Source organism: Bombus fervidus, chromosome 11, assembly GCF_041682495.2.
Source record: "Bombus fervidus isolate BK054 chromosome 11, iyBomFerv1, whole genome shotgun sequence".
In the NCBI taxonomy this organism is placed as follows: Eukaryota; Metazoa; Arthropoda; class Insecta; order Hymenoptera; family Apidae; genus Bombus; species Bombus fervidus.
In genome coordinates this window covers 6937563-6965130 of record NC_091527.1, presented here as the reverse complement: position 1 = coordinate 6965130, position 27568 = coordinate 6937563, and the positions used below count along the sequence as shown (strand labels likewise).

Sequence of the window (27568 nt, the reverse complement as noted above, 5' to 3'; positions counted from 1 at the left end):
AATAGCTAACCATTCTTACGTATAATATGACAAGGATAAATTAATCAACTTTCATTTATGTTACTCTTTTTACATTCTAAAATCAACTGTACAACTGTTATGTTCCTAACAGTGATTAATATGAGTATCTGAAGTATATACCTATTAAGTCTATTTACAATGAAATCATATCCGCTATAATTCGGACTAATCGTATATATTGAGGTTGTTCATTTGTAATTTGCACGAGGAAAGAAAACTAATATAATCGCTAATGATTGCGTTGTAACGATAAATATGTATGATAGACTATCACAGTGTAGCTCGCGTTTGTAATCGTAGGATCTCCTATTGTTCTAATCTTTTGATTATATTTGTTTTTTTCTGCCGCAAAGTATAGAAGTACTTATTTGCAATGGTTTCGTATCCAATTTTTGTAATCATGCTGTCATACAAATGCAGTTTTTACGATATAAAAAAATATTAATATATCGTTAGAATTCCTTATTGTAGTATATTTGGAAATGTACTAAAAACTAAGTTAGCCCAAACATAATAATTATTAGAATTCTTTATTACTGTCGGAAAGATAGATGAAATGCTTGCATATCTAAAAAGAAACAAAAAAAAAAAAAAAAAAAAAAAAGAAAAAAGAAAAGGAAGAAAGAAAAAAGAAAATAGGCCACGACAAAATATTTTAGTAATCTATAGTGTTACTGATGTTTAATCAAGCAGAGCTTAAGAAAATTAGAGAGTAGAAATAAATTAGACATTCGTTTAATAAAGTGTCTATTTATGCGTATAGAACTCTTATGAATTTATCCGTATTGTTTTTTTCGAGTCACATTACAGCATTTACAATAATTATTTATTTCAATTTATTTTTGAACTAATTTTCATGAAGTGGAGATAAACAGTGTACAATGTAAACAAAGTATGCTATGAGATGAGGTAAAACATATTTGACATAAAAAGAATGGAAAATAAAACATAACAAATATGTTAGATGTGTTTCTCAGCTACTTCATGAAAATATGAGCAAGCTGTCACTCATTTGTTAACCATCTATTTATTAAGAGCTACTATTGTTTATTATTATTATGCAATGGTAAGAAACTTTAAAAACGATCCCACGTCTTTGCAGTGGCCTGTGGGAGCACAGCTCCGAATAAATCTTATGCATTGTATCTCTATTATTTATTATATTTATAAGCAATGGATATTTTGGTACAATTAAATTTTTTTATTGTATACTTGCCCCTCGCATCTTTATTTTTTTTATTTATTTTTTATTTAAAAAACAACATATATTTTTTACGTTTTTTGTTTCAATGAATTGAACCTTATTATTCAATAATATTATTTTCGATATGCGACGAGCATATCGTCACGGCTCTCTTTCTTTGAAAAAATTTATTCCTTTTGCTGCGGGCATGCAGTCAGCACAATGTTAGTGTTTGTAGCACATCGGTCTGTACGTTACACGTATTACCACAATTCGGTGTATTCGTGTTGTGTAAATGTGTGACTTGTATCATCAATAGTACTATATTTTTATAATATATTGTATTATATATATATATTTATATATATTTATATATTTACCTAATTTTATTATGTTTTGTTATAGTTATCATTATCATTAATACGAATATATGATACATTTCAAACAACGTCCCTGCTGGCTCTGTTGGAGGTGAGAATCAGAGTAAGGTGGGTCAGTCATGAGAGGACATTAGCCATTTAGAAACTGAAGCAAATGTCACATGCAAAAATCAATATTATAACAATATATTTTATCTATTTGAATTTACATCTTGATTGTCTCCTCCCACCGAGCGCAGCTACACCTTAGTTCAGAAGGGACTAAAACATCGTCGTATTATGTGCTGACACTGAGTACATTGTACAACTTAAATCATTGCTATTAAAGAAAAAAGGAAAAAAGAAAAGTAGAAATTAATGTACACAATAAAAATATTAGAACTCATCAATCATTGCATCGAAGAAGAATAAAATTGTGATTACTGATTCTTTCATTTTTTTCTTCTCCACTTCGCCCGTTAGGCTAGTAACTAATGAAAGAAATTACATTACGTCAAGAATGCCATTGTGAGACACTTTGCTCCACTAACAACAGTAATTTTTGCATGTAGTGTATGGACAATCGACGTAAACTAAGGGCTAATGATTGGGTAGTTTGGGAGTGAATTTCCACCTGTAATAACAATACGTTTATTGAATGTTATATATATTTATGCACTCAAAATATGAAATTATTTAGTGGATATAGATAGTTACCAGCTCAAGGGCGGGCTCGTGTCGTAGGTGTTGTTGTGGCAGGAACTGGATTGTTAAAGGTAGCAGTAAGCGCATTACGTCGTTCTACCTCCAATTCAGTCAGTTTTCTCCACAATTCGTCCCTTTCCTTTTCTCTCTTCTTTTCTCTGACATTATAAAATATTTCTATAGATTACGTAAAAAGCTACCGACGAGTTCTTATTTAGTTGTTTATCGGAAAGAACTAAGCATCTTTTAATGGTTACTTCATTATTTTCGTAAAATGTAACACTACATACTTTTGCCTTTCAGACTTATAGCTGGCAGTAAGTTCATCGAAGAGCTTGCTATTCATTTCCATAAATGTTTTTAAAACGTTATAAACAAGGGCTACGATCGTCTGATTCCAATGTTCCTTGCTAATTCTATACAATGCTGGGAACATAATTCCCATTATTACATGATTGTTTTCTTCAATTAGAGACATTATATATTCATTATTCCAAAAGTACAGTGCTCTTTCTGCAACCTATGGATAAAGGAATTTTGTTGTTAAAAAATTTTTAATGATACTTTTGTGTTCTAAATTATCCTGTAAAATATCTCTCAAATACCTGAAAGTGTGGCGAAGAGACACAACGTGCAATTTGCCTGAATAAGGGTTCTTGTATTTTAACAAATTGGCTAGGTTCTATCACGTCCAAGATCTCTTCAATTTCACCAAGGAACATTACCTCCTTCTGGCTACATGTTTTAGGCCAGAATTTCAGGAGGCCTCGTATAACAGGCTCTGTTAGGGTTGCATCCTTTTCAAGAAATTGTACCACACAATAAGCTAACTGTGCATGATATAATGATAAGCACTTTACTTTATGTAGTGGTAACAGCACCTGTAACAAAATAACAAAGCATAAATTACACTGTAAAATACATTTTTAATGTATATTAATCTACTCTCATTATATAATCATCTTTCTTATTTTTATTTCTTTTACCTTAACTAAGAACTGTTTGTGCTCAACTTTTAAAGGAAGAGCAAAACCATTTATAATGCTACCCAAAATTTCAAGAAGTTCACCAACTCCATTGAAATGCTCAGTTTCATATACAAACCTATAAGAATAAGCAGTTAAAGAAAAAATGTATTTTATACATACATATCATATATTGCATGAATTTTGTTACTTTATTCAGATACCTCAAGAAAATGTTACTGATTTGTTTGCGTATAAAGGCTCTAAGACCAAGGAACTTCCCATAAATACGATGCAAAACAGTTTTCAAAAAATCCCTTTCCCTAGGATCCTCAGAATCAAATAACTCCAGTAACTACAAACAGATAACAAATATACTATTGAATCAATTAATCTATTATTAACAATAAGCGTTAAATATAGAAATATTATATAAGTTGCAAATTTTATACCTGTAAAACAAATTTTTGGTCAATAACTTTTTTGCCAATCGTAGGTTGAAAATCTGAAGATTCAAGAAAGCGTAAAAAGAATTCATAAACCAATTGCAAATGAGGCCAACTCGCCTCCAATGTCGGGTCATCCTCTTCTGGATCAAAATCGGGAGTTTCACTAGGTGGTAATGTGCGAAACAGATTTGCAGAAATCTTCAACAAACGTATTATTATGTCGAAAATATTCTACGAATTAAATTACAGGTGTAAACATTATTCTTATGCTATATTTACCATTTTAATGATTTCGGGATATACAGGCTCTGTAAGCACGCCTCGACCAGCTGTGATGTATTCGACTAATTCATTGAGTGTACTACGTTTAATTTCTTTGCCTTTAAGATCCGCCATCGGATCCATAAAATCAAAAGTCACACAACATTGCCGAAGTTTTCGGATGAACAGTTCTTCCTGTTCCGACGGTGTAACATCTGTAACATTTCAATAATCCCATTTAAATTCAATGCAATACACATCTTTTTATAAAAATTTTTTAACTTGTATGTATATCGCTATAAGTACCCTACTAAATTAAGCTCCATCGTAACTTACAATCATTAATGTCGTTATTACATAGTTCGTAATATTAATAACTCGATATATCAGCTATGAAGAGCATCAATCCTAATATAGTAGGATGAGCAAACCGTGAAGAGTTACTTCTGGTTCGTTTATGGACTGCAGTAACATCTTTGGAGTTGGTTTCGAACACCATTAGTAATAAATTTATTCTATCAAATGGATCTACATGACTGATGAACAAAGAGATATCTAACCAAGCATTTTTACTTCTTTCTCTTTTCTATAAATAAATATATTCGTTTCTTCTAAATTTCGATAGTTTAACTTTCGATGGTGACGGATTTATCATGAAGTACAAAAGTGAAGTAAAGATTCTTACTAAAAAGTAAAAAAAAAAAAAGGAATTTGGAATGAAGCAAATAGAAAAAATAATTATCTTTTGGTATTTATTGAATACGTTCTTTTGCTTATAAACATGTGATCATAGACTTCTTTCTTGTTATTGTACCGGCGAATTGTTCGATATCTCAGTTGAGGTTATACATGTCAAGTGAGGTTATGGTATAAACGACACGCGCGCGCCATGCGGCGCATATGTAGTCAAATGTTGGCAGCACTGTAAGCAGAATATAATAAATGTCTTTTAGAAGTGTTCAAGCGCCACAGTGATTTTTCCATCGCTTTTAAGCGTTGGATGCTTTTATTTTTCTTTTTCTAAAATGCAATGAAGTATAATTCTTCTACGTTGCTACATTTTTAATTATAATCTCGATGAATCGTAGTCACATGACAATATATACATAGAACATGTTTTCCAAATATTTCAAGAGAAAGTAGATCGATCAAATTTATTTATCTGTTACTCATATTAGATTTTCTGTTTTGTGTTTGATGTCTCACTGGCGTCAGTTCTAATCGTTAATTACCCGTCCGTTGATTTAAACGACTCTTGCTAATTTACTCTGCCTTGAGAATTCGTTTGCCTTGTGCACAAGTCAACGTTTATTTTTAAAGTGTCTACAACGTCCTATTACCGATAAAACGAATATCTTCATTTGAAAACTGTCGGAAAATACGTACAATGATTCATGAGTACAGTTGGCAACCTAACCGTGTATAATGGCACGTAGCAAGAATTCAAGTCAATCTTTTTTATAATATTTTCCATAATCTTTTCTTAGCCATCATTAGTAATTCGATTCACGAAACTATTATATTTCATTTTACATTTTAGAATATGTAGGCGCCACGAAAGTGGAAGTTCGTTTCACTTAAACGTAGCAGTGAGTTCTGACCTAATTTATACTCTTGCATAATTGATACGCGATCGTGATGTCAGATGCCGGCAAGGGAACATATATAAATCGATATTCAAAGGAGAATCAATGAAAAAAAAAAAAAAAAGACAGCTATATACACAAAGGCAATGCATGATTTCCACCGAAGATTGGTGAAATCATATATCGAGAGACGACGAAACGACGTCTGATCACAGCCGCGCTTTATTGAAAATTTTTAACGAGAAAATAGCTGCCGCGGTATAAATTACTGAGTTCTATTAGCGTGTCTACTCGAAAGTGAGAGAGAGATAGAGATAGAGATAGAGAGCTGAAAGTTCTCCAGCATGTTAGATAGAGATTTCATTCATCGGAGCGATAGAAAAGGAGAACAAGAGGAAGAGCGCAAAAGACTACTGCCTTTCCTCAGTGTCCTCTTTTTCTTCTCATCCGTCAACCCCACTCTCTGGCCATTTCTCAGTTCCTATTTCTTTTTGCTCGTAAGGTATTGATTTACCTAGGTGGTGAACTTTAAACTCGCATCACCACTCGTTCCCTCATTCATCTTGCGGCCTTTGATGGTAATGCAAGGAAAATTGCGCTCGTCGCGACAAATTAGGTAATGAATCTTCTCTATGAGCTGCCATTTTCTATTTTTGCCACTGAAAGGACAAAAATTATCTTGTGATCCGTGAATGGGATTAAGATGTGCAAAACGGTAAATTCGTATGTCCTCGCGAAGCATTTTACACGCGTGTCTGCGTTTGTACGTGTCTTACGTTGGATTTGAATTATAGATTAGGTCAGAATTCGTGACTCAGGAATCTGCAAGGTATATCGGATAGACAATTAAAACGATTAACAATCATATATAATCGATAACGTGCAAATGTATATATCTATAGCTTTTCAAATCGTAGATTGCGCTATCGGGCAAGATAATTAACGTAGAAGGCCATGACGTTAAACCAATGTCGCTATTTGCTTGTTAAAGCGAGCTTCCGTGATGTGATACTCTATAACTGTTTATTATAATGCGAAATCTACGATCTTTGAAACGAATCAAGAGCAACGTGTTTTATCAATGTGCAGATAAAACGATCGATTTGCAGATACTTGATTATATCAAGCAATCTTTTTCTTTAATCTTTTTACTCGCTAAAATAATAACTATTCGCCGATATACAATCCAATATTTCTTCATCATATTCGATCGTATTATATTTCTCTCAATTATATTGTTTTCTTTTGAATTAGCTATGCACTGGTGCAACAAATCAATCAGAAAGTTCCCATTGAGCGTAAAAAACCATTTGGCTTGCACTTTATATTCTATCAGCCGCCGATCGCTTCACGCTCGATCCTCGCGTCAAGAAGATCTCGCCAAGTAATTGAAAATGATCCGGATCATCTGGAGGCGGAATGAATTAACGCGAGTTGCTAGCCGACTCGATGGAAAAACGTGGATAGTGGATGGTGGATGGTAAAAAGCAGACGAGAAAAAGGGAAAGAACAAAAGGGAGGATGAAAGGGAAGAAAAGAAAAAGCGGAGGATAAAAGGAGTGAAAGGAACGGGAGTAGAATCTTAGCGGCTGATAAAGTTGAAAGGATGCTCGAAGGTGAATGCAAGGAAATACAAGACCGTACGTTCTTGCATAAAAGTCGTGTGTGCACTGTGCACGCATGATCGCGAGTATGACGCGCGTCGGCCGAGTAGCAAGTCATTAAAACGTTCTCCTGGCGAAGATCGTTTTAATCGGTAATCGGGAAACGGTCGGTGTGACGTCTTCGCTACACCAGCTTTTATTTAATGACGCTACACACTCTTCAATTACGCTGGCCTCTGTACTGATCGTCTCGATTTTACCAGTTTATGTAATTGTAGCGTACGATAATCGTACGAAGGAAAGAGCACGAAGACGTAAAGTACGTGAGCGCACGATGGATGAATGAAGTTTCGACTTTTGGCCGCGATCATGAACGTTAGTATATCGCTAAAGTGGTCGGTAAAAATAGCCGGTAGGTGGCTCCCGGCGTACCACGATCTACGAGCTTCGTTCGAATATTACCAGGCGCTATAATCGATCGCAATGTAAAAATCGTTTTTCGCGTTTCTCAGTGAAGAAGAAAAAAGGCTGCACGTATAAGCCGTGGAGAAGTCACATGGATCAACCTCGTAAGTTGGAAGGTACAGAGAAGCGATAAAGTTACAAACACTGTCTTCCAGATTTACTTTAGAAATTCTTTCAAATTCTATTTATTTCTACTTCGAATTATTTCTTGCGATAAGCAAACTTATGGGAGCTAGAAAAGTCGATAAAAAGAGGAGCTGGTTAGTTTGACCGACCGAGAAGCTCGTATACAGCAAGGTAAATGGAATATTCGCAAAGAGTTTGAGTGAAGTGTGTACGAAATATTTACATATTTCAAAAGAAATTCTCTGCCGAATCGATGGTGATAACTGCATAGCTGCGTTTTACTCGAGACACCGAAGCGCACCGAGTCGAAACGGCGATTTCGTAATTCACGGACGCAGCCCGTGCATAACAGATGGCCTTTATCGCGGTGGGTAAAAAGAGACACACGATGCGATCTATCGATAAAGATGTAGATGTCATCTAGCGATGAATTTAGTTGGAAGCACTGATCGAAAGTATATAGAGTATACCATCGGACTGGGAACGCGGATACGCGTGAAATGCGCCACCATCAACTGCGATCTACTTATTGCGAACGCGTCGTGTGTAAAGTATAGGTGAAATCGCCAGCTGAATATTCCAGCTATGCGACCTTGCCGATGCGTTTAAGCGACGCGGATGGTAATCGCGCGAGCGCGACCGATGTTTTCGGTATGGCGAAAAACGACCACGAAAACATCGAGGGAGAATTAAATTGGCGCAAAGGCGATCCATTGATTCGAGTTTCGATCGCGTTGTGAGTCGACCTTTCATTGATAAAATTTGAAAACACCTTTAGATACAAACATGTGACACGACTGTCGACTAAAACTGTCTTTCTTTCCCTCTTGTTTGTCGTTATTTTCATCGGTGATTGAGATTTCGACGTCGACGTGTTCCGATGGTAAAAAAGTACCAGAAGGGGAAGGTAAGAGAGGAAGAGGAGAGGGAGGATGAGAACTCGATGAACAAAGTTTGTTTGGTTTATCTGCAGATCGGTGAACGAGTCACGAAGCAATAATCGTTGTTTTCTTTATGCAATCGGATAACCTCGATAATTTCGTATATTTCGATACGCGGCCACGGCACCAGAAGAACCTCGATTATTTCGCTTCATTTATTTTCGGTCTGCCGGCAAACATCGTCCGTTCCACTGGCAGGCATTCTCGACGTAATTAAAAACAGGAAACTTTTCTAGAGCACGATGAAACACGTCGACTGTCGCGGCTATTGGCAGCACCGGTGAAAATAATCGGAAGCGCCTCTCCGTTCTAGCTTTGTCGTTCGTCCAACTTCAATCACGATTAATTGGTTTTGCTTTATCGATGCGTCGCCCGTACATAATAATTATCCTCGGGGAATGGACCACGTTGTCGTGGACCTAAGTAACTTTGCTTTCTACCAGACTACGGCGCGTGGCCTCGATGAATTTATCGAATTATGCGATTCTCCCTCTCCTTCTGCCGCTTTATTTCTCTCGCCCTTTCTGTCTGTAGCACGCGAAAGGCACACGCTTGTAACGTAATACAAAGGAGAAGAGGAGGACGTCCGGTTGTTGCCAAAAGGCAGCACGCGCCAGGAGCGGAAGATGTAGGAAGGAAATCATCGTCGAAATCGTCGAACGTCATTCGCGAATGACGACACCCGTGGTGCCTCTTCTCTCGGACATTCGGAGAATTGACACTGTGCCCGGAATCGGCGGCTTGCGACTCGTCCAAAACATAATTAGGATTTCGCTAGCGCGCCACGACGATGTCTGTGGCACGCGGTGTGCCGTGTCGCATGTCGGAAGTGCGATCTTATTATCCGTTATTAGCAGAGATCGAGTTTGCATCATGCGAATCAGGGTCGCGGGCTGTGTGTTCCGAACAAATGCAACGGAAACGTCCAGCTCTGTCGCGTTTTTGAGCGGCCGCCTTTTCATTTTCGTTGTCATCGTTGACGTAAGGACAGAAGTTCTATTCTGACGTAATCTGACCGTTACGTTTATTCGCACGGATAATAGGATGCATGACGAATGACGAACGGGAAAATGTTAGTGGAAACGACGAAGAAGATTAGGAGTATGAAAGCGGAAAACGAGCGAAGCAGAAAATAGAAAAATGTATATGTTTGATGGCAGAAAGCTGCAAAGTTAGAATTATGCGTGGTCGGCGACGAATCACGTACACGATCATCTACCGATCTAGCGTGTACGTATTTATAATTTCATTCATAACACGAGGTGCACTTTCACGTACTCTGCCGACCGTAGTCGTAACGTTCGTGGCCTTGTAGCATGAATGTTGCTTTTACGACTACATTCGCCCACCGCATGATTCTTTGACGCAACGAAAGAACGTCGAAACGAGTATCGCAGCGATCTGGCTACGCTTTGTTCCTCCCTTCCTCGTGAAAATTACAGTCAGGCTACGACGCTCCAATTATCAATTTACGAAAGCAAAAACGATCGTTGAAATACGAATGCCGAATTACGTCGATTCGACGCTGATCGTTTATATACTGTGTGTCACACTGACAAAGAAAACCCGAGGAAAGGAGAACAAAACGGTGCCGGAATCGTGTCACGTACATCTGGTTCTTTCTCCGCCACCACCTCAACCGTGGCTTGCTCGAAGTTCACCAGCTACAAGAACAAAGACCATCGTAGGTCACGGAACGAAGAAGATAGAGAAGAAGGCCAAAGGAATACCGGAAACGATCCACCTGCTCGATTCTCGCGTTCCCTTGCTTTTGACGATTGTCGTTGAACGATCGGTGGTGTTACGAACCGGAAGCGAATGTTTTCAAACAAGGGGAAACGCGAATTTACCTAACTCGAAGCAACGCGGGCTAAACGATCTCGGATTACGAGGGTTTGTTTAAGGGCCATTTAATATTGCTCGCTTAAACGCACCACCTGGAGAAACTTTCACGGGCACGTTCAAGCTATTATAATTCCGTTGGCCAATTCACGGACGTGACACAGAAAATACAGGTCGAAACTGTTGTACAAAATAACGGATGTGACTCGAAGCACGGTAACGATATTTTATCTTTTAATACCAAGTGGTTAGCGGTGTATTTGACGTTGCAAAAACTATGTCGGGAGAAGCACGAGGACTTTGTTTCGCGAGGAGGTACATGGTAAAGGGGTGGAGCATGGCGAAGTACGAACGTTCTCGGATCGGATGTCGTGGTAAAGCGGCAAAGTGTCGCGAACAGCGACGATCGAGAGGAAGGTGGGCGCGAAAAACAGAAGGCAATCTCGGGGCGTCGTTTTAATATTCTCGAAGAGCGAAGAAGAAAGAGGAAATGGACGAAGAGGTGGCGTGAAATCAGAGGACGGATGATCGCGGGTTTGAAATCGAGGACGAAGCAAGAGGCAAACGAGTAATTCGTGGTTTAGTTAGGGTTTCGGGGATGGGGGTGGAAGGCGAGCTCGAACGCTTCGAATAAAGGAAGAAGACCGGAGCAAGAAGGACAAAAAGAGATGGCCGGAAAAGAGAGGGTAGAGCGTTCGTGTGCATACTAGGAAGGAAGGAAGAGAGAGGGTGGTACTGGTAGGGAAGAGAAGGTAAAGGAGAGCGTTCGAGGCAGCCGGTCGCCGGCATTCCGGATCAATACTCCCACCGCCGTCGCTTCTCTGGGGGTTCGTCGGGTGGCCCGGCTCTTTCTCCTTCTCTCCCTTTACCTTTCACCCTCGACCCTCTTCTTCCATGTCGCCCTCTCATCCTCCCGTTTTCCGCTTCTACTTCCAGCGAACGCGTATAGGTATCGGTGAATCTGCTTCGATTCTCTATCTTTCCTCCCTCTCCTTACCATCTTTCCGGCATCTTTATATCTGATTTTTCTCGCGTCACCTGCTGATCAATTTATACCGTACATCCTATACACGTTGCATCGTGTTTTCCTTCAATTTCCTCCTCCACTGATTTCTTGACAAATATTGGAAACGATACAGGGTGGTACAGAAGGAACACGAATGGAACAGGAATCTGAGAAAACTGTGAAAAGGAAACCGGTTCTCGTATAAATCTGAAATGTTGCACGTTGCTCTTGCATTACCTTGTACTTGCACCTCGATGCAGAAACAGAGACGATTCAAACGTGTTCGCGGTAGATGATGTCTCACAATCGACTCTGTGTCTGCTAATCGTTGAGATTATTAATAGAGAATTCGATCCTTCGACGACACTGCCACGAGGAGAATCGCTGCGCAAAGTGATTCCGGTACGCGAGAATGCGCCGACCGGACTCCACGCGTGCCGTTACGTAATTCTCATTAGCAGAACGAGACGACGTAACGCGAGAGCGTATCTGAGATCGCGCAGGAAGGTCGACGTTCCGATGATGTCACCGAGGTGCCCTGCGCTCGGTACGCCACACGCTCCACGATCGATTCCGCGATTCAACCCTCCCGCCAGGATCTGGCTTTGCCGGCACTTTATTGCTTCGGCACAGTTAACTCCTGTCTCGTTTACGCGATACGTGACCTCCTGTATCGCGGGCCGATGCCAAGCAAACAATTTTTCCAGCCGGTTTTGCGAGAGTCTTTCTGTTTGGTGAACCGTTCCAGGGCCAATAGGATTTAGGTGGATTTTATCGACGATTACCGATCTCGGTGGATATCGAGTCTCTAACTACTCTCAGCAACATTTTTCCCCCCGGGAAATTGTCTTTATCGCTTGTAAATTCTATTCGATCTCGGTATATGGAGGTCAGAGTTCGCCAGCCTGTTTCCAATCTAGCCAGGCTCCAATAATATCGGAAGAAGAGAGAGCGCGATTAATCGCAAATAAGCTTCGATATATCCTGTTACGTTCATCTCTGTTATCGTCAAGCTTATTAACTTCAGGGTTTTCATCCGGTTCGTAAACCACGTGAGAGATAAACTGTGAAACAAAGTGGTTTATAACGATGGAAAAGTCGTGACAGAGAGAAAGAACGAGAGTAATTCTGCATAAAGGATGAAGTTTAAAAAGCGGCCGGTTAACTGGAAGAAGTTGAAGTAAGCGGACAACGTGGTTGAAAGAGGGTGACGCGTCAAAACATGAGACGCTTTCACGAGACACCGTCTGTGGTTCCCTTTTTCTCGAAGATGGCCGCGACGCGAGCAGAATCCCTGACCTTCTTTAATTAGGAAAGCAACGACAAAGTTAACGGGCGAGAATTAACGAGGCCTGGCTGCGACCACGACGAACTCCGAGAAACGGGATCGAGGAACGTGGTGCGCAACGAGACCGTGCCTCGGATGACTCTATTAAAATTCTCTTCTATCAACGCTTCTCCTTCTGCTGTTCCCTCCTCCGCTCTCTTTTTCCTCGAAGAAAATTAACCATCGTCTATGACATCGTAAAACGCGGCACGTAATTTGTCGGTCGTAACGATCGAAAGGTCTCATTGTCATTCGATATCGAATACTATCTATGTACTTTCGATAATTGTTCGTCATTACGATGATATCATAACGAAGGAACGTCGAGCACGGTCGTCACCTCGTTTCCCGTTAACGAGCATCGTTTTTTCGCTCGTTCGCCCGTCATACATATTAATTTCATTCGTAGACTAAAAGTTTTCAGAATATCTTTTAATTAGCACGGATAGCTTGGGACTTATTTTTAACAAAATATATAAAAGTAATCGCTCCTCATCGAGTTTCATTGAAATTCCTGGATGATTAAGGGAGGCGACTTTGCTCGAGCGACCCTTGTGCACCGACCCGTTTACCAGGGACCGAGGCACTCGAAATTACCATGTTGATTCAACGATGGAACGTGCCTGGCAGAAGACACTTTCGGATGATACACCGATTTACAGCGAATAAAACTTTATCGGTCAGTGTTATCGTTGCGCCGCGAGAGAAATTGCGGAGAGTTAGGGGAGGATCGATCGATGTTTTCTCCACGCAACTTATTTTTACTCGAAAGAGAGTTTACTTTTTCACACTTTGCTTTCGTCCACCTTCTGCTCTCGTATTCCTCTCGTAGAGGTAATAATATCGACGAGAATCAAGGTGATCGTTTTAAGCGGCTCGATCCGTGTATTTCTGTATCCCTCGTCGGTGTTATTCTTCGAAGAACGGTCAACCGCGATAATCGTATTTGCTGCATAATCGTAAAGGTGTAATGTCCTCTGTCCGGATCGTAGCGAGTCGAAGGGAACTTCCCCACTGAAAGGATGTCCCTTTTGCTTTCGTAACGCGCGCGTCACTGTTAAGACGTTGCTCTTTTTCTCGCTGGTTACATAATCCTTCGAACACGCCAAAACATTACGAAACGGACACAGAATGAAAGTCTTCGAAATCTCTGTCTGCGTTCTTATTCGAGAATATTTTCCACTATCCTGAAACTAAATCTTACTTTCGCAGTGAAATTTGGTTTTAGAGTGTGAGATACAAGTTACAGTTTAACAGAACCTGGCTATTTACTAACGTCTGACGTTTTACTCTATCGCGAACATGGTAATTTGCGATTCTATGCTGGAACCATTGACCTCTCACCACATACAGTGCAGCATTCGTAGAGACATTCCGAGAAAGGTACGAAGAGACTAATTAGCGTGCGCCGGAACATTAGGGACTTTAGGACTCGACACTCTGAACGATTTAACTGATTTACTACGGTACGCGACACCGATACAGCTAATTAAAATTTCCTCGTCTGGTATCCTTCGAAACAAACATTCGCGTTCGTGTAGATGCCGAATAGATAGCGGTTTAACTACGGTAATTGAATTAACGATGGTATCGCGTAATCAGCGAATATCAGCCTTTTATCGTGCTAGCTACAGCGAAATAGCTTATTTCCTGTTGGAGATTTTCCGATTTCTCACTGAGATAATAAAACAACCAATGTCTTGTTATCGACACGTTATCGCCTCTCACGATTGGTAACAGTCCCGTTTATCGAGGCATCCATAAGACTTTTTATTATTTTCGCGATATACGGCCTTCTGGATATTCGATTTAAAAAACAGTTTGTAACTTTGAGATGTTTGCGCGTTCTCTTTGTGCCGATGTCCATTAAGGAGAAGAGTATTAAAGTCAACGTTAAAATCTGAAGCTCGAGTATCTGATCGATTTGCTAATTGGATCATTAAACGTAGTAAACTGTCGCGTTAAACTCGGTCGAAGCTACGTTTTCTCCATTGAATTTTTACCATCGCGATGAAGAAACGGACCCGTGACCGCGTGGTTGGTCCCATCGACTCTTTCTGAGTCGAGCGTGTTGTGCGGCCAATAGATTTGGATGGAATCCAATCTTTGATTAAGGAAAAGGGTCTCGATCGTCTGTGTGAATAGTTGTGTTTCACAGATGGACTGCTTCCAACGCCAAGGATGCTACAATGGATCGTGATTACGGAAGAAGCGGACCATCGGATGCACAACTCGATTTCACGTAGCGAATTGCGCGTGTGAGATGCATGCTCGCGATACACAGACATTCCACTTTTAATTCGATCGATAATAAAAAAGAAAAACGAGGAAAATATGTATCGAGTTAGGTTCTCGAGTTGGATTCGCTTTAATCAGCGTCGATCGTCGACAAACATCTTGAAAACGGTCGGCGTGTTTGATGTCTACAACGATCGACATCTCGGCACACAATTGTATTCCTCTGTAATGTATTCAATGAACTCGTTTCGTGTTCCAATTACTCACCACCGTCGTACCGCCGTATCTACATTTGCACAGCTTTGGTCAACCTCTTGTGCTCGCTCTAATACCAATTAAATCCATTGCCAATTTTTTCGATGTAAAACTCGGTTTAAAGGTATCCAGGCTACAGAAAAAAATGTATAGAACTTTCTGAAACCTTCGGCAGTTCGAGAATACAAGTTTCGTGCAAGGACACCACGAAGAAACACCTTGCCGCTAGGCATCAAGCGCCCCCTAACCAGAGGAAGGAATTTACGAGCTGGAGGAATGTAAATCGATCGTGCATACTCGTAAACCATCGTCACGATCTATCGGATGATCTTTCCGTCTATTATTCCGCTTACTTTAATTCGGTTTCAGATGCGGATCGGTTCATCACCGCGGATGAAGCCGTGTTTAATCCTCGAATAGACAAAGGCTCGATAAATCGTTCGAGGGCAGTGATTTATTTCTCAATTTTGCGATCGGTGGCGCACGTTCAGCAGTAATTTACGACGACTGGAAAAAGGAAAGCGGCGTTTACCGGGCGATTCGTACTCGAGGATACTTAACGAGACTCGATGATTTTCCGCCGTGAATCACGCGTGTCGTTAATCGCACCAAGGAACATAATTAGCAACCCACATCCCGCCTTTGTTCGACGCGATCAGCGAACAGATGCTTAATTGCTTTTCTCTTCTTTGCGCTCTTAAACTACGCCGTGCTCTTTCGAGGAACGTTATTTTTTAATCGTGCGCGGCGTACCGAGAGAAACAAAAGCGACGAAATGTAAAACTCAAGGCAATCGTGATGCCGAGACAGCGATAAATTCGCCTACCAAACAAAACACTTAATTCCCGATTGCAAATGGGTAATGTTCGTTACGTAATTGGCAAGATGACGATAATTTCATAAGCGATAAACAAAATCAACGGTTGAACGCTTGGGAGCAAACAGGGAATTCAACTTGTTGATGATACACAGCCCATCGTGTTCCGAGGCAAACACTCGTGAACGAGGCGGAGGGCAAAAATTGAAGGTAAAGTGTACGCGGTTTCCAACCACTTGGGGATTAAATCGAGTTCTACGTCGTGGATGTTCTCTCACCCTGTCCTCCGACACGATATTTTTGCTGACGATTGCGTACAAACACGAACACGGATTCTGCCGATGCCGTGGCGCGCTGCTGCTCTTGCAATTGCAGCCGCATACTCCAACTCGACCAACAACTGTTGGATATCGGCTTGACCTCGACAATGACTCACGGGTCATGGTACTGACCGTTTCTCTTTCACCTAGGACTTTCTTTCCGCTTCTTCTGTATAACGAACGATACTTATGCACGTCTCAACCCCACGAAACTCTTCTATCGATCACGGTTACTCGACGTTGCAATCCAAGTATCCGTTGCATGTACGTACATGCTTCTATACGTATCCTAGGCCTTAGAGTCATTGACTCCGTGATAATTTTCAATGACCTTTATCTATTTTTATGGCACGGAGCTCTATGGTTTGCAGACGATGCGTGTTCCGACGAATGAAACGTCTGAAAACCGAAATGAACATATACGCGTATATTCGCTTGCTTTCAAGTATAAAACATCGTCGCAATACACATCCGCTATAACCATAACTTAACGTTCATCCTATTTCTATTCCATCCAATGGTAGGAGCTCTTAGGAACGCGTCGGAATCGAGAAGCTTTTAGGCTTGATCAATCGTTGCGAGTAGACGAATAAAAATACCGAAAGAGTAAACTTGAGCGCCATGGCCATGAGCAACGATTGTTCGTGAATCATTGTACGCGTTTGCTTTTCTAACTATAAATACGGATACATGGATCGTGACCTCGTTCTTTCCTTAATTCTCAAGCACACTCGACCAACGTTCGGTCTCTCGCGACGCGTCGATGGTATCAATCAACTGAAGATTCCGCATTTCCGCAGAAAGCATTTGTGTACGAAAGCTTATGAATAACAAGGATAAAGCGTGGTTAACGTCACGCGAGATAGCTCGAGAGGTGAACAAAGTAAGTCGATCTATAGAAGGAAGGTACTAAGCCCACGACTTCTGATTCTCGTAATCTCAAATCAGTTCACGTTGAAGAATTTCCTTTAACCGAACAGTTCACAAAAAAGAATTTTTATATAGGTACAATCTGTGTTGTAAAGACGTTTTGAAATTTCATTAGCACCATGGCAAGACACGATCATCATGATTACATCGATAAAGTTTGAAACCAATCTGGAAATGTATATACAAGTTATAAGACGTTTACCGTGAATATATATTTAATCGAAAATTAAAATGAATAGTCATCTATACGGTAAACATTAAAGACGGCCCCACTGAATATCGAGGTGAGATATATACTCAGAGCAAATATCTCGTACATCATCTACGTACATTTTCAGATTCGTTTGAAACTTTACGAGTATAATCAAGATCGCCGGAGTCCCATTACAATGTTAATACAACACATATAGTACGTATAGTACATACGCAAAAGGTTTGTATAGGTGTGCAAATATTTTCGTGAGTCACAGTATATGTTCGAGGCAATTATTCACAGTATACGCCAACGTTTTACTGAAAATGAGCGAGATATTTTCAATAAATGTCTTGCAACTTCCGTAAACCTTTCTAAATTCGTTTCCAACTTTACCGCTATAATCGCGATAGACGCGTTTCGTTACGTTACCAATGAAATTACAAAACGTTTCCTATAATACCACATTACGGTTTCTACAAGCGTTCCAATACCGAGCTACTTCTATATCACGTCTGTTTTCGATAAATTTCCATTTAAAAAAGAACAAATAAATATGTGTATATATATCGCAGTGGAATCGCTAAATCGAAATAGCCGACACACAACAAACTCTGTCCCCTCGCAGGTACAAAAACGTGCATAGAATGTCGAACGAATCGAGACCAATTAGCGGAATGGCAAAGAATGTTAAGCGCCGCGACACCATTCGTCGCCTCTCTATTCATGCGTTCCCCCCGTCCATGCACTCGCCGCTTTTCGCGCGATATTCCCTCTCCCACGTCACCGTTATTAGCGGCAGCCTGTTTTCTCCCTTTTAACGACTCCCGTCAATGTCAATGCCAGAAACGCGTACCACGAGATTCTGTCTTCGAGTTTGTTTACGATCAGGAAGAGAGAGAGAGAGAGAAAAAGAGAGATGGACAAAGGACGAAAACGATGGATGCATATGCCACTCTATTAACATAATTATTGCGAAAACCTTGGAGATACATACTATCCTCGAGTAAACTCGACGCAAATCGAGGCGGTTTGCCGACAGCGAGCGTGTCGTGGGTATCGATCGATGAATGGTGTTCTCGCGACCATAGTGGCGCTCGCCTCGAAAACCGTACATTTTTCACCGGAAACGGGTTAACTCTTTGATGGTGCAATAAGGCGATGAATAATTCAGAGCGACCGATTTAGAAGATAATTTGTCTTATTATTCTTAAGGTCTGCTGCGTTTCTGATATCAGATTTCTTCGACTCAAACTCGAAGATAATTGTTAGAAATACGAATTTACTTTAGCGTTGAAGCACGTAAATTTCAAATATTTGTTTCATTTAACTCATCGACGGAGTAATTAAATTATAAAGAATGTGAAACGAACAATTTAGAAAATAATTATGTAACTCGCTATTCTTAACTTCTCGAGTTGTTTATGTCTTAATCTTACTTTAGCTTGAACCTTAATTTCGATCTTGCTTGAAACGAGAAATCACGCGTATAAATAACAGGTCTTTCGTGTTTTGCCCAAATTTAGGACAATTTTCTAACGATGAACGTACGATACGCTTGAGAATGGCTCAAAAGAACCAGCGGCGCGTTAAAACGCGCTTTCCACCGAAATGGAAATACCGATCGTATAATAAGCAGATTGAGCGGATGGTGAGCTTGCTCCAGATATTCTGCAACGATGTTTAAAGGAATTCGGCATTTATGAAGAGCAACGTGCGAAGAAGCGGAGTCATCGACGTACGAAACGAGTTCGAAAGGATTGTATGAAATTCATGGGCGTGTTTTATGTTCCGAGATTAAGAGGTGGGGGACAAACGGACGAGAATTCGAGAACGTTTCACGTTCGTGGTACAACAGCCTCTTAATCGAATAACAGGTGTTCGAAATGGCCTCACCAGGACTGGTTTACGTCGATACTTCGTATCGTCCGAATCTCGATGCACGCCAACTCTTGCGCATCTGTTTGACACGTAAAAAAAAGAGGGGTTATAAATATAGTGGCTTCGCGTTCATTCCCGCTCCTAGGAGAAGTTAAAAGTTGCTCGGCGTATAATTCACGCGGTAGCTTTAAGTGGTGATATTTTAGAAACAGTACCCGGTATTTATTACGTTGCCATTTTGAATTTTTCGCCTGAGATATGTCTATAAATACGTAGGCATTTATTTTCGAGTTACCATATGATGATTACAGGGAGAGGATGTAATAATTACAACTTTGCTAACTTCCTGATTTTTACGTTACTTAGTGGTGAAAAGAGGGCACTTTAATATACCGTGGCTAAAAAGACATAATTAAGAGGCGCAACCTACCCGGTCCGAAGATGTAAGCTCTTTAGCGATGGATATGAAGTTATATGAGAGAAATTAACGGCATACGGTAACGGATTTTAAAATTGTTTTCATATATATAGAAATAAACACAATTAACATAGAATTTTTCTAATGTACAGCATATACCGCAATATCTTCGTACTCGTGATTCCCTTTGCCATATTTTCTTTTACCATTCGATTTTCCTATTTCAATAGAAGATGCGTTTCCATTAGTCGCGGTGATACAATACTCTTCAAGGAATCTTAACATATCATCGTCATTAATATCTGCGTACGAAGTAAAAAAGCAAAGAAAAAAGAAGAAAAACAACTATAGTAAACAACTTGGTAAGGAGCAGACAGTAAACGACAGGAAAAGACACGCCTACGACAATTAAAGGCTTAAACGCATCATTCTAATGTGACCATTAAAAGAGTTATACCACCATCTTCTTTTCTTGTAATGATCGTTGGATCTAAATGATTCGAGCATTGCTTGCGCCATAAGCGACAAACAAGGGGAAAAAGAGAACATAGAAAAAAAACAAGATAAAAGATTAGAGAAAAAGAGGGAGGGAGAGAGGGGGGAAGGAAGGGAAGAAGAAGGCGGATACAAGCAAATAAAATCCGCGTTAAGACGGTAAGCAAACGAACGGCGTTTGCGGTGTAAATGCGGCTTAAAGATCGACGCTGCACGAAACAAGCTCGCCCACTCTCATCGGGCGGAAAACTGCGCTATCATCCTTCTACACCACAATGATCTTGACAGTGACCGTAGCGATCAATGGCGCCGTCAATTAGGCGAATCGCGTACTCGGGTTTATGGCTCGGTGGCCAACGTATCGAGGACACCGAGCCACGCGTTATCCTGAAAATTTGACGACCATTCTCAATGTCCATGTAACGCGCTTCTTTCATTCTACTTTGCGTCTCAGTTCGAAAACTGGATGTGACCCATTGAGAACTACGCGCAGGAATAAAAAGTAAATCAAATAAGTCATATATAACTTGAAAAAAAAAATAGTTTATCATAGCGATGTATCATATCCATTATATGCAGCCAATCAAAATAAATAGCGAAAAGTTATCATAAAAAAGAAAATAATGTACAGATTAGTTACAATTCTAATTCTCTAAAAGTGTGTTATCATTTTCTAATTTTTCTTCAGTTTTACTATAAAGTTCCACCAACAAAACTAATAGCTTCCTGAGATTCGTCTGTTTACTTTATTGTATTCATATGCAAATCGTGTCCGCGTTACGTACTGGAGAAGGGAGAGATTAAATTATGCAATTCAAAATAAATAATGACTACACCGGCATTCAATAACTACGATACTATGAAGAGACACACGAAAGAATTTCCGGGAGAGAATAAAATCATAGTAATCTTTATACACACGATACGACAAGATCGATGTAAGGAACATCTTCTGGTATTACAAAACGCTTTTCGAGAACTGAAATATTTGTTCACAGAGCATCGTTCCAGGAGAACGCGTCGCTTTATAATATCGTTGAACTAGCTCGGTTGCCTTCGCGAACGCGAACCCTTTTATCTCTTTGAAGCTGGTCGGGTTAGAGAGCAGGCCCCGCTTAATGCAATAACGTTAATGCATCACCAGACGATTTTTATTTCGTCCGCACAAAGCAGGCCGGCCTTGAAGCGCGGCCGGAAACAAGGTGGATCGGTGTTATTGCAAATCTCCGAGCAGTGAATCGCGTTAAAGGGAAGGATGGAGTAAAAAACAACCGAAGCTCATCGATAATCGTTGAACATAGCACTCTAACAAATAGGTTTCCAACGTTAAAGATTTCATTTGTTGTCGAACGATTCTCGAATCGAATTTCTCGCTGAATTCTACTATCGTTACAGCCAGGGTAGAAAATAAGTAGTTAAAGTCGAATCGAACGCGATAAACGGAAGGGGTGGAGAGGGAGGCGCAAGACCCGTGAGAACCCTCCAGGAAACCGGAAGTGTACGAAATTAGTCCAATTTCGTGCGCGACAAGTGGAAAAACGTCGGCCAGTGGCAGTGGCGACTCCACTCTCGAGGGCACACGCGTGCCGCAACGGGAATCCGCTAGGTGACTCGCGTGTGTATTCACCGCTTAAACCCCGATTAGCCTGCTAGAGGGCCTAATAACGAGTAATACCCTAGCCGCGTCATCGAGTTTAAACAGATTTCGCAACAGCTTGCGATCTCTTATGCATATACGTTCGGACTGACTTGACTGCCTGTTTGGCTGCTGATTCCCCTTTAAAACCTAACCAAATGTTCTAACATAGGTGAATTACCATTTGTACGAAACTCAATTCGTTCCTCAATCTACCAAATTGTTTCTCGTTTCCTTGCTTTCAGACGAAATTGGTTCACGGTCACCGAGAATGTGTAAAGTTTAAGGAAGATCGTTTGAAATGGACAAACGACTCTATATATATATATATATAGATGGCGTAAGGAAGTGGTAAGGAGAACGAACAGCTTGTTTTCTACTCGTCGATAAATCTGCGGCTTCTTATCTGTCAGCAGATTACAGCGATCGTCCGGCGATGTTGTAACAGCTAACAGCCAATAATATATTGGACGAACGAACATTGCTAGACATTTCTTCAATGACGAGTGTACCATGTGATCTAAACATACGACGACGCGTTCCTCGAACGTCATCACTTCGACCCGTGATCCTCGGACACATTGATCGCACAGTGTTGTCAAATTCAACCATGACGAACTTACGCATTGGTAAATATTATTTAAGCGTGTAAGTAGTACGTTCGGTTTAATAAGACAGAGCTGCTGCACAAACCGAGCTGTCATTGTAAATAAGTTATACATTAATCAATGAACGAATCCACTCTCGTCCCGTTGCTTTGTCTCGAATGGAATCAAAGGATTCGTAAAGCTGTTTCCTGATACACAAAGAATATTTAGACACGGCTGACTCGTAATTATGAATTATAATAATGCTGAATTAAATAAACATTTGTTGTACAGAGCCTAGAGAAGTTTTTCTAAAGGTCGTGTACTTTGATCGAAGGATGTAGAAGGTTTCAACGAGATCTTTTAATCAATCGAGGCTGATTTAATTTAGTCGAGAGTTCCGACATCGGAAACACAGTAAAAGTTTCCCTGTCGTTTGTACCCTAACGATTAAAACTTCAAAATACTTGGGCTGCTGAGCAACGCAAACTCGTAGGCTGACACACCGGCCGCACACCTACGTGTTTCTAAATAAGTCTTATTCGTAGGTTGGCTGCACCGTGGAAGCGAAACTTATATCTTCCTCGATCTATCCGTCCGCCAAACCATTCTCGCTCGTATTATTATCTAAATGGCGAATCTTCACCGCCAGCGAAGAAAACAACTCTCGTAGCGTTGCGAACCGTAAGCATTGTATATTAACTGTGTACTATTTTCGAAAGACTACACCTATCTAAGAATGAAAAATAATCAATCATGGTAGCCACGCGTCGCACTTTTCATCATTGAAGAGCATCTACGGGTGAGCACTCGGCGACACCCCGCAGGATGCTGCAGCTGAAAATCCTCTCAAGCACTGCAATCACCGGCAGGAGTTCCCCCCGAGTATGTAACCGGTCCCAAACACATTTGCCCGCTTTGGTCTTACGCCACAGACTATACTCTATGCAGCACATAAATCCCGCATGAAACCGGGCTTACCATGGCTACGACCCTAGTGCCAAGGTATTACGATTCACCACGTACTACTAGACCGTGTCTACGGTGACACGTATATCTTTGAATTAGTAAAAATCATTAGCTTGTTTACAAAACGTATCAAAGTTATTGATGTAGTTATTGTATGAATGGATATTGGTTAGGTTTACGTCGATTCATCGCAACTATATTACATATATCTCGATTCTTGTTTAACCGAAAGTTACTCTTCCGTGTAACATGTGGCACCGCGTGTGTCGATACGTAAACGCACGTATACACACGATACTCGAGTGAAAAACACGTGCATATAGGTTATGTACGCGGTACGCGAGAAAGAGACGATGAGAGAAACCGAGCGTAGAAGTAAAGAGACAGGAACAAGTGTAAAGAGAAGGAGAGGAGCAAAGAAGACAGTAAGCTAGTGAACGAGCAACAGAGAAAGAGAGACTATAAGGACTACTGCCGTTTTATTGGCAGAGGTGAACGACACTGCCTACTGCAAGGTGGATGCCTGTATTTCGCATAACCGCTCGTCGTTGGAACGTGCTATGAGTTTATGGGTCACTACGTACTGTTTTCAAGCACCTTCTTACGAAAATAGTATGAATTCGTTGAATCGAAAATATGTTGACATCGAAAACTCGTCAATGTTTGCCTTTATTATGCTTCGTTCATCTATGCCTCATAGTTAAGAGAAAAACATTATTTCTGGATAATACAATTTCATTATTACATCATCTAATATCGATATTTCTTGTAGAAATAGGAATCGATAAAATAAGTGTTCTCACGTTACAAGATGAACAAATGTTCAAGATGATAACAATTACCAAATAGCTGACTTACATTAAAACAAGCACACGTTATATACACCTCTTAATTTCAATGCACACACATATCCCTATGGGATTACCACATAAACGTGCAGCGACCTTTTTGAAAATTAAGAATTCATTTCACGTACAACTTCTAACTGCAAAAGATTGTACAGGTTATGTAAGAGCAATTCGAAGAACGAATAACAGAGGGGAACGGCCTGATCAACAAGAATGGATTTTGAATTTAAGAATAATCTGATTTCGTTAACATTTGCTTAACGACTTACCAACCAACAAGATGAAACATCAGAACGAGCAATAACAATATATGACGTACAGTGACACGCACATAACGTGACATAGATTTATAAAAACAGTGTATGTAAAAATACATACATATGTACATACATTTAAATTTTAGTTTTTAATTCATATAGAATTATGAGACTGCTTCCTAAACTCAATAATGAGCAATATTTGCAATTAAATTTTTCAGAAAATCGTTACTATAAAACAAAAAATTTATCTATCTTTTGCGTTATGGTCATCGACAGTTATACACGAAATTTATATTGCAGGAAAATCGGTCGAGTAACGTGAACTGACCTCTGCTTTGCCGCTCCTCATCGATTTTCTGAACATACGTCAATACGAAGTACGCCAGACACGTATTCATGGAATTAAATACTACCTTCTTTTTCAATAGTCGATAAATAGAAATTTCTGTCAGTTTGTATAGCAGCCATGTTAAATATGTAAGGAATGAGAAATAAGATATTTTCGGTACAAACGTGCTTATCTCTAAATATTTTGAGGTTAGCTTCGGTAATTTTACGTTATCTTTATATCGAGCAATCTAATGTATAATATGCGAAAGCAATGTAAACTGCGCATTATTCAATGCTTTATCTGACATTGAATATTAAATATTAATATTGTATTGTCTTATGTTCAATGTATTTCTACAAAATTTGTATCAACTATGAAGAATTCATTTGATACACTCATTTAATTATTTGATCATACAATTAGTAAAGGATGTGAGAATTATATAAAAAAGAATTAAAAAAAAGATTAAAATGAAATGTATCTCAGAAATGTATATGTTGAAATCATTAATGCATCACCTGGTAACTTTGTTTACCACACCGGGGTACAATTCCATTTCATCTATATATTATGATTGCTCAATAAAATTACAAATATATTGCCAATTGTATAACTTAAAAAATGTTTGACCCTCGTACTTAATAAGTAGATGTATCATTACAATAATCACGCTGTAAATATAATTATGTTAAATGTACTATATACAGCACATATTACTTCCAAAAATTATAAAATAATATGATCAAAAACAGTATATATTTTACATTCTCACATCTTAAAGTCATTGAAGATAGATTTGCTTAGTTGTAGCATAGGAAAGCTTATATTAAGTCAGACACAACATATTTGTATTATTATGTAATATCTCTGTATAATGGATCCATTGAATAATCCATCTCTGTATAGATGTTATAATATTATAGTTCATACTAACTACAACATCGAAGATGTTCAAACAAAGCAATAAATGTAATAGTAATTCCATGTACTTTAAGTGGTTATAAGAACATATAAGAATATGGCAATTTTTTTGCTTCGTCTAAACTTGCTTTATATCTTTAAATTTAGATGAGTATTCAGAAAACTTTAGATGTAAATTCACAACATTACATTATACCCTGGAGACATTACTCAAATAAATCATGATGAAAAAGATTGTGAGTGTTTCCAATAGTTCTTATATTCACGTGTCTCAGTAGTATCTTTGTAATATTATGACCAGAATGTGTATGCAAGTAAAGTCCAAGGGAGTAAATAAAGTATAGAATATCTGAACTAACCTTTGAGCTGCGGTAATTGCTGTAGCTCAACATCTTGGGAGTTACGATAACGAGATGAACCCTGTGATTTTTTGGATTTCTTCTTAAGAGATCTCTTGGCAAAGGGATCTATCCGGTCCACAAAAGTCGCTGACGACATGTTGGGATTAGCAGAGGCACTATGAGAGCTGGAGGGAAGTGAAATGCTGGAGGCACTTTCGTGCCTCGGCTGCACTTTTTCGGCGTTGGACGCGACTAAAGAAGATTGCATCCACCCTGAGGAGGTCGCATTCCGTGTCGAAGAAGATGAACTCACTACACACACAAGGAGAAAGCAACACTACACGATTACGAAGCGCACGTGGTGTACTTGAACACGGTAACCTACTGGTTCAGAGGTTCCTGAAGCAGAGAGGGGTGAAAATTGATAGTAATGCGCGCATAGCACGAGGAGTTTTTCCGCGTAACAGAACCGAACGTGTTTTAATCGGAGGATGTTTGTCAAACGACGAGATCCATCAAGTTCACAGTTCGATAAAAATTCGTTGAACAATTGCCAGAGGTGGTTCTTGTATCGGTCGAGAAAAGGGGCGCGATCGCTTGTTAGGCGTTGTCACACGCGAACGCACGCCCCGTCGTACGTCGAATCTCCCACCTACACTGTGCAACACACAAGCGGCACCGTGTCTTTTTCTTGATCGTATGTGGATTATGCGTTACCTGAAACCACGACCGGCCGTTTGGTCTGTGGCTCACTTGTTCGATTTTTCTCCGTTCGAACAAATATTTGATTCACGCCACCGGGAGACTGTGGAACGGCTGGCAGGCTTACCGTACCGTGCCTGCGTGTCGGATACCAAGTCGTGAAACAAGCACCGTTACGAAATAGCTCGTAACTCCTTTAGAAGCGGTGTTTCGCCGCGTGAAATCTATTCCACAGGATTATCTTCCTTCCGCACGCGGTAGCCGCACTCCGCTCGCGCAGCTAAACGCACACACTCACTTAAACGCTTCGATGAGGGACACTGAGGCTTGAACAGCACTCGGCCGCCATCAGCTGCTCGGACCGACGAGCTTCTTTCATTTTTGCCGGAACGACCGACAGACCGTCAGGCGCTAAGTCCTGCCGAGACCTCTTCCAACATTGTACCTTTTATTACGCGTACACAAGATACTACAATTTCGGCATCTACCGCACGTAAAATTTAAATTAAAAAGAAAAAAGGATCCTTCCACCGTCGCCCTCTTCACTTATTGAAAACCCGTCAAGAGGTGCCTTGTGTGCCTGAAA

At 40.1% G+C, this 27568-nt stretch overlaps 1 protein-coding gene and 1 long non-coding RNA gene across 10 annotated transcripts; one reads left to right on the top strand and one right to left on the bottom strand.

The window, feature by feature from the left end:
* Nucleotides 1-371: 371 nt before the first annotated feature.
* Nucleotides 372-27568, bottom strand: Wdb (serine/threonine-protein phosphatase regulatory subunit widerborst). The gene is made up of 10 exons (XM_072013372.1): nucleotides 26666-27568; nucleotides 26299-26592; nucleotides 3962-4158; nucleotides 3686-3880; nucleotides 3458-3588; nucleotides 3255-3372; nucleotides 2874-3149; nucleotides 2559-2788; nucleotides 2281-2426; nucleotides 372-2197 (listed from the first exon to the last, which is right to left on the bottom strand). Coding segments are annotated over exons 1-9 (1584 nt in total). The 5' UTR covers nucleotides 26667-27568; the 3' UTR covers nucleotides 372-2197; nucleotides 2281-2284.
* Nucleotides 17145-25624, top strand: LOC139992508 (uncharacterized). 9 transcript variants are annotated; one of them, XR_011801126.1, is made up of 6 exons: nucleotides 17145-19692; nucleotides 19786-19971; nucleotides 20123-22195; nucleotides 22269-23027; nucleotides 23159-23294; nucleotides 23374-25624. It is a non-coding gene; the product is annotated as an uncharacterized lncRNA (long non-coding RNA). The 9 variants fall into 9 exon arrangements; XR_011801133.1 differs by having other exon boundaries at nucleotides 17145-19971; nucleotides 22269-22374; nucleotides 22437-23027; XR_011801132.1 differs by having other exon boundaries at nucleotides 17145-19971; nucleotides 23374-23615; nucleotides 23903-25624.

Excerpts from the sequence above, each read along its gene's own strand:
- Wdb (XM_072013372.1), bottom strand. Across the intron at positions 3,373-3,457 it reads ATCAGTAACATTTTCTTGAG|GTTTGTATATGAAACTGAGC; the intron begins GTATCTGAATAA and ends TTATTCTTATAG. Across the intron at positions 2,789-2,873 it reads TCTCTTCGCCACACTTTCAG|GTTGCAGAAAGAGCACTGTA; the intron begins GTATTTGAGAGA and ends CTTTATCCATAG.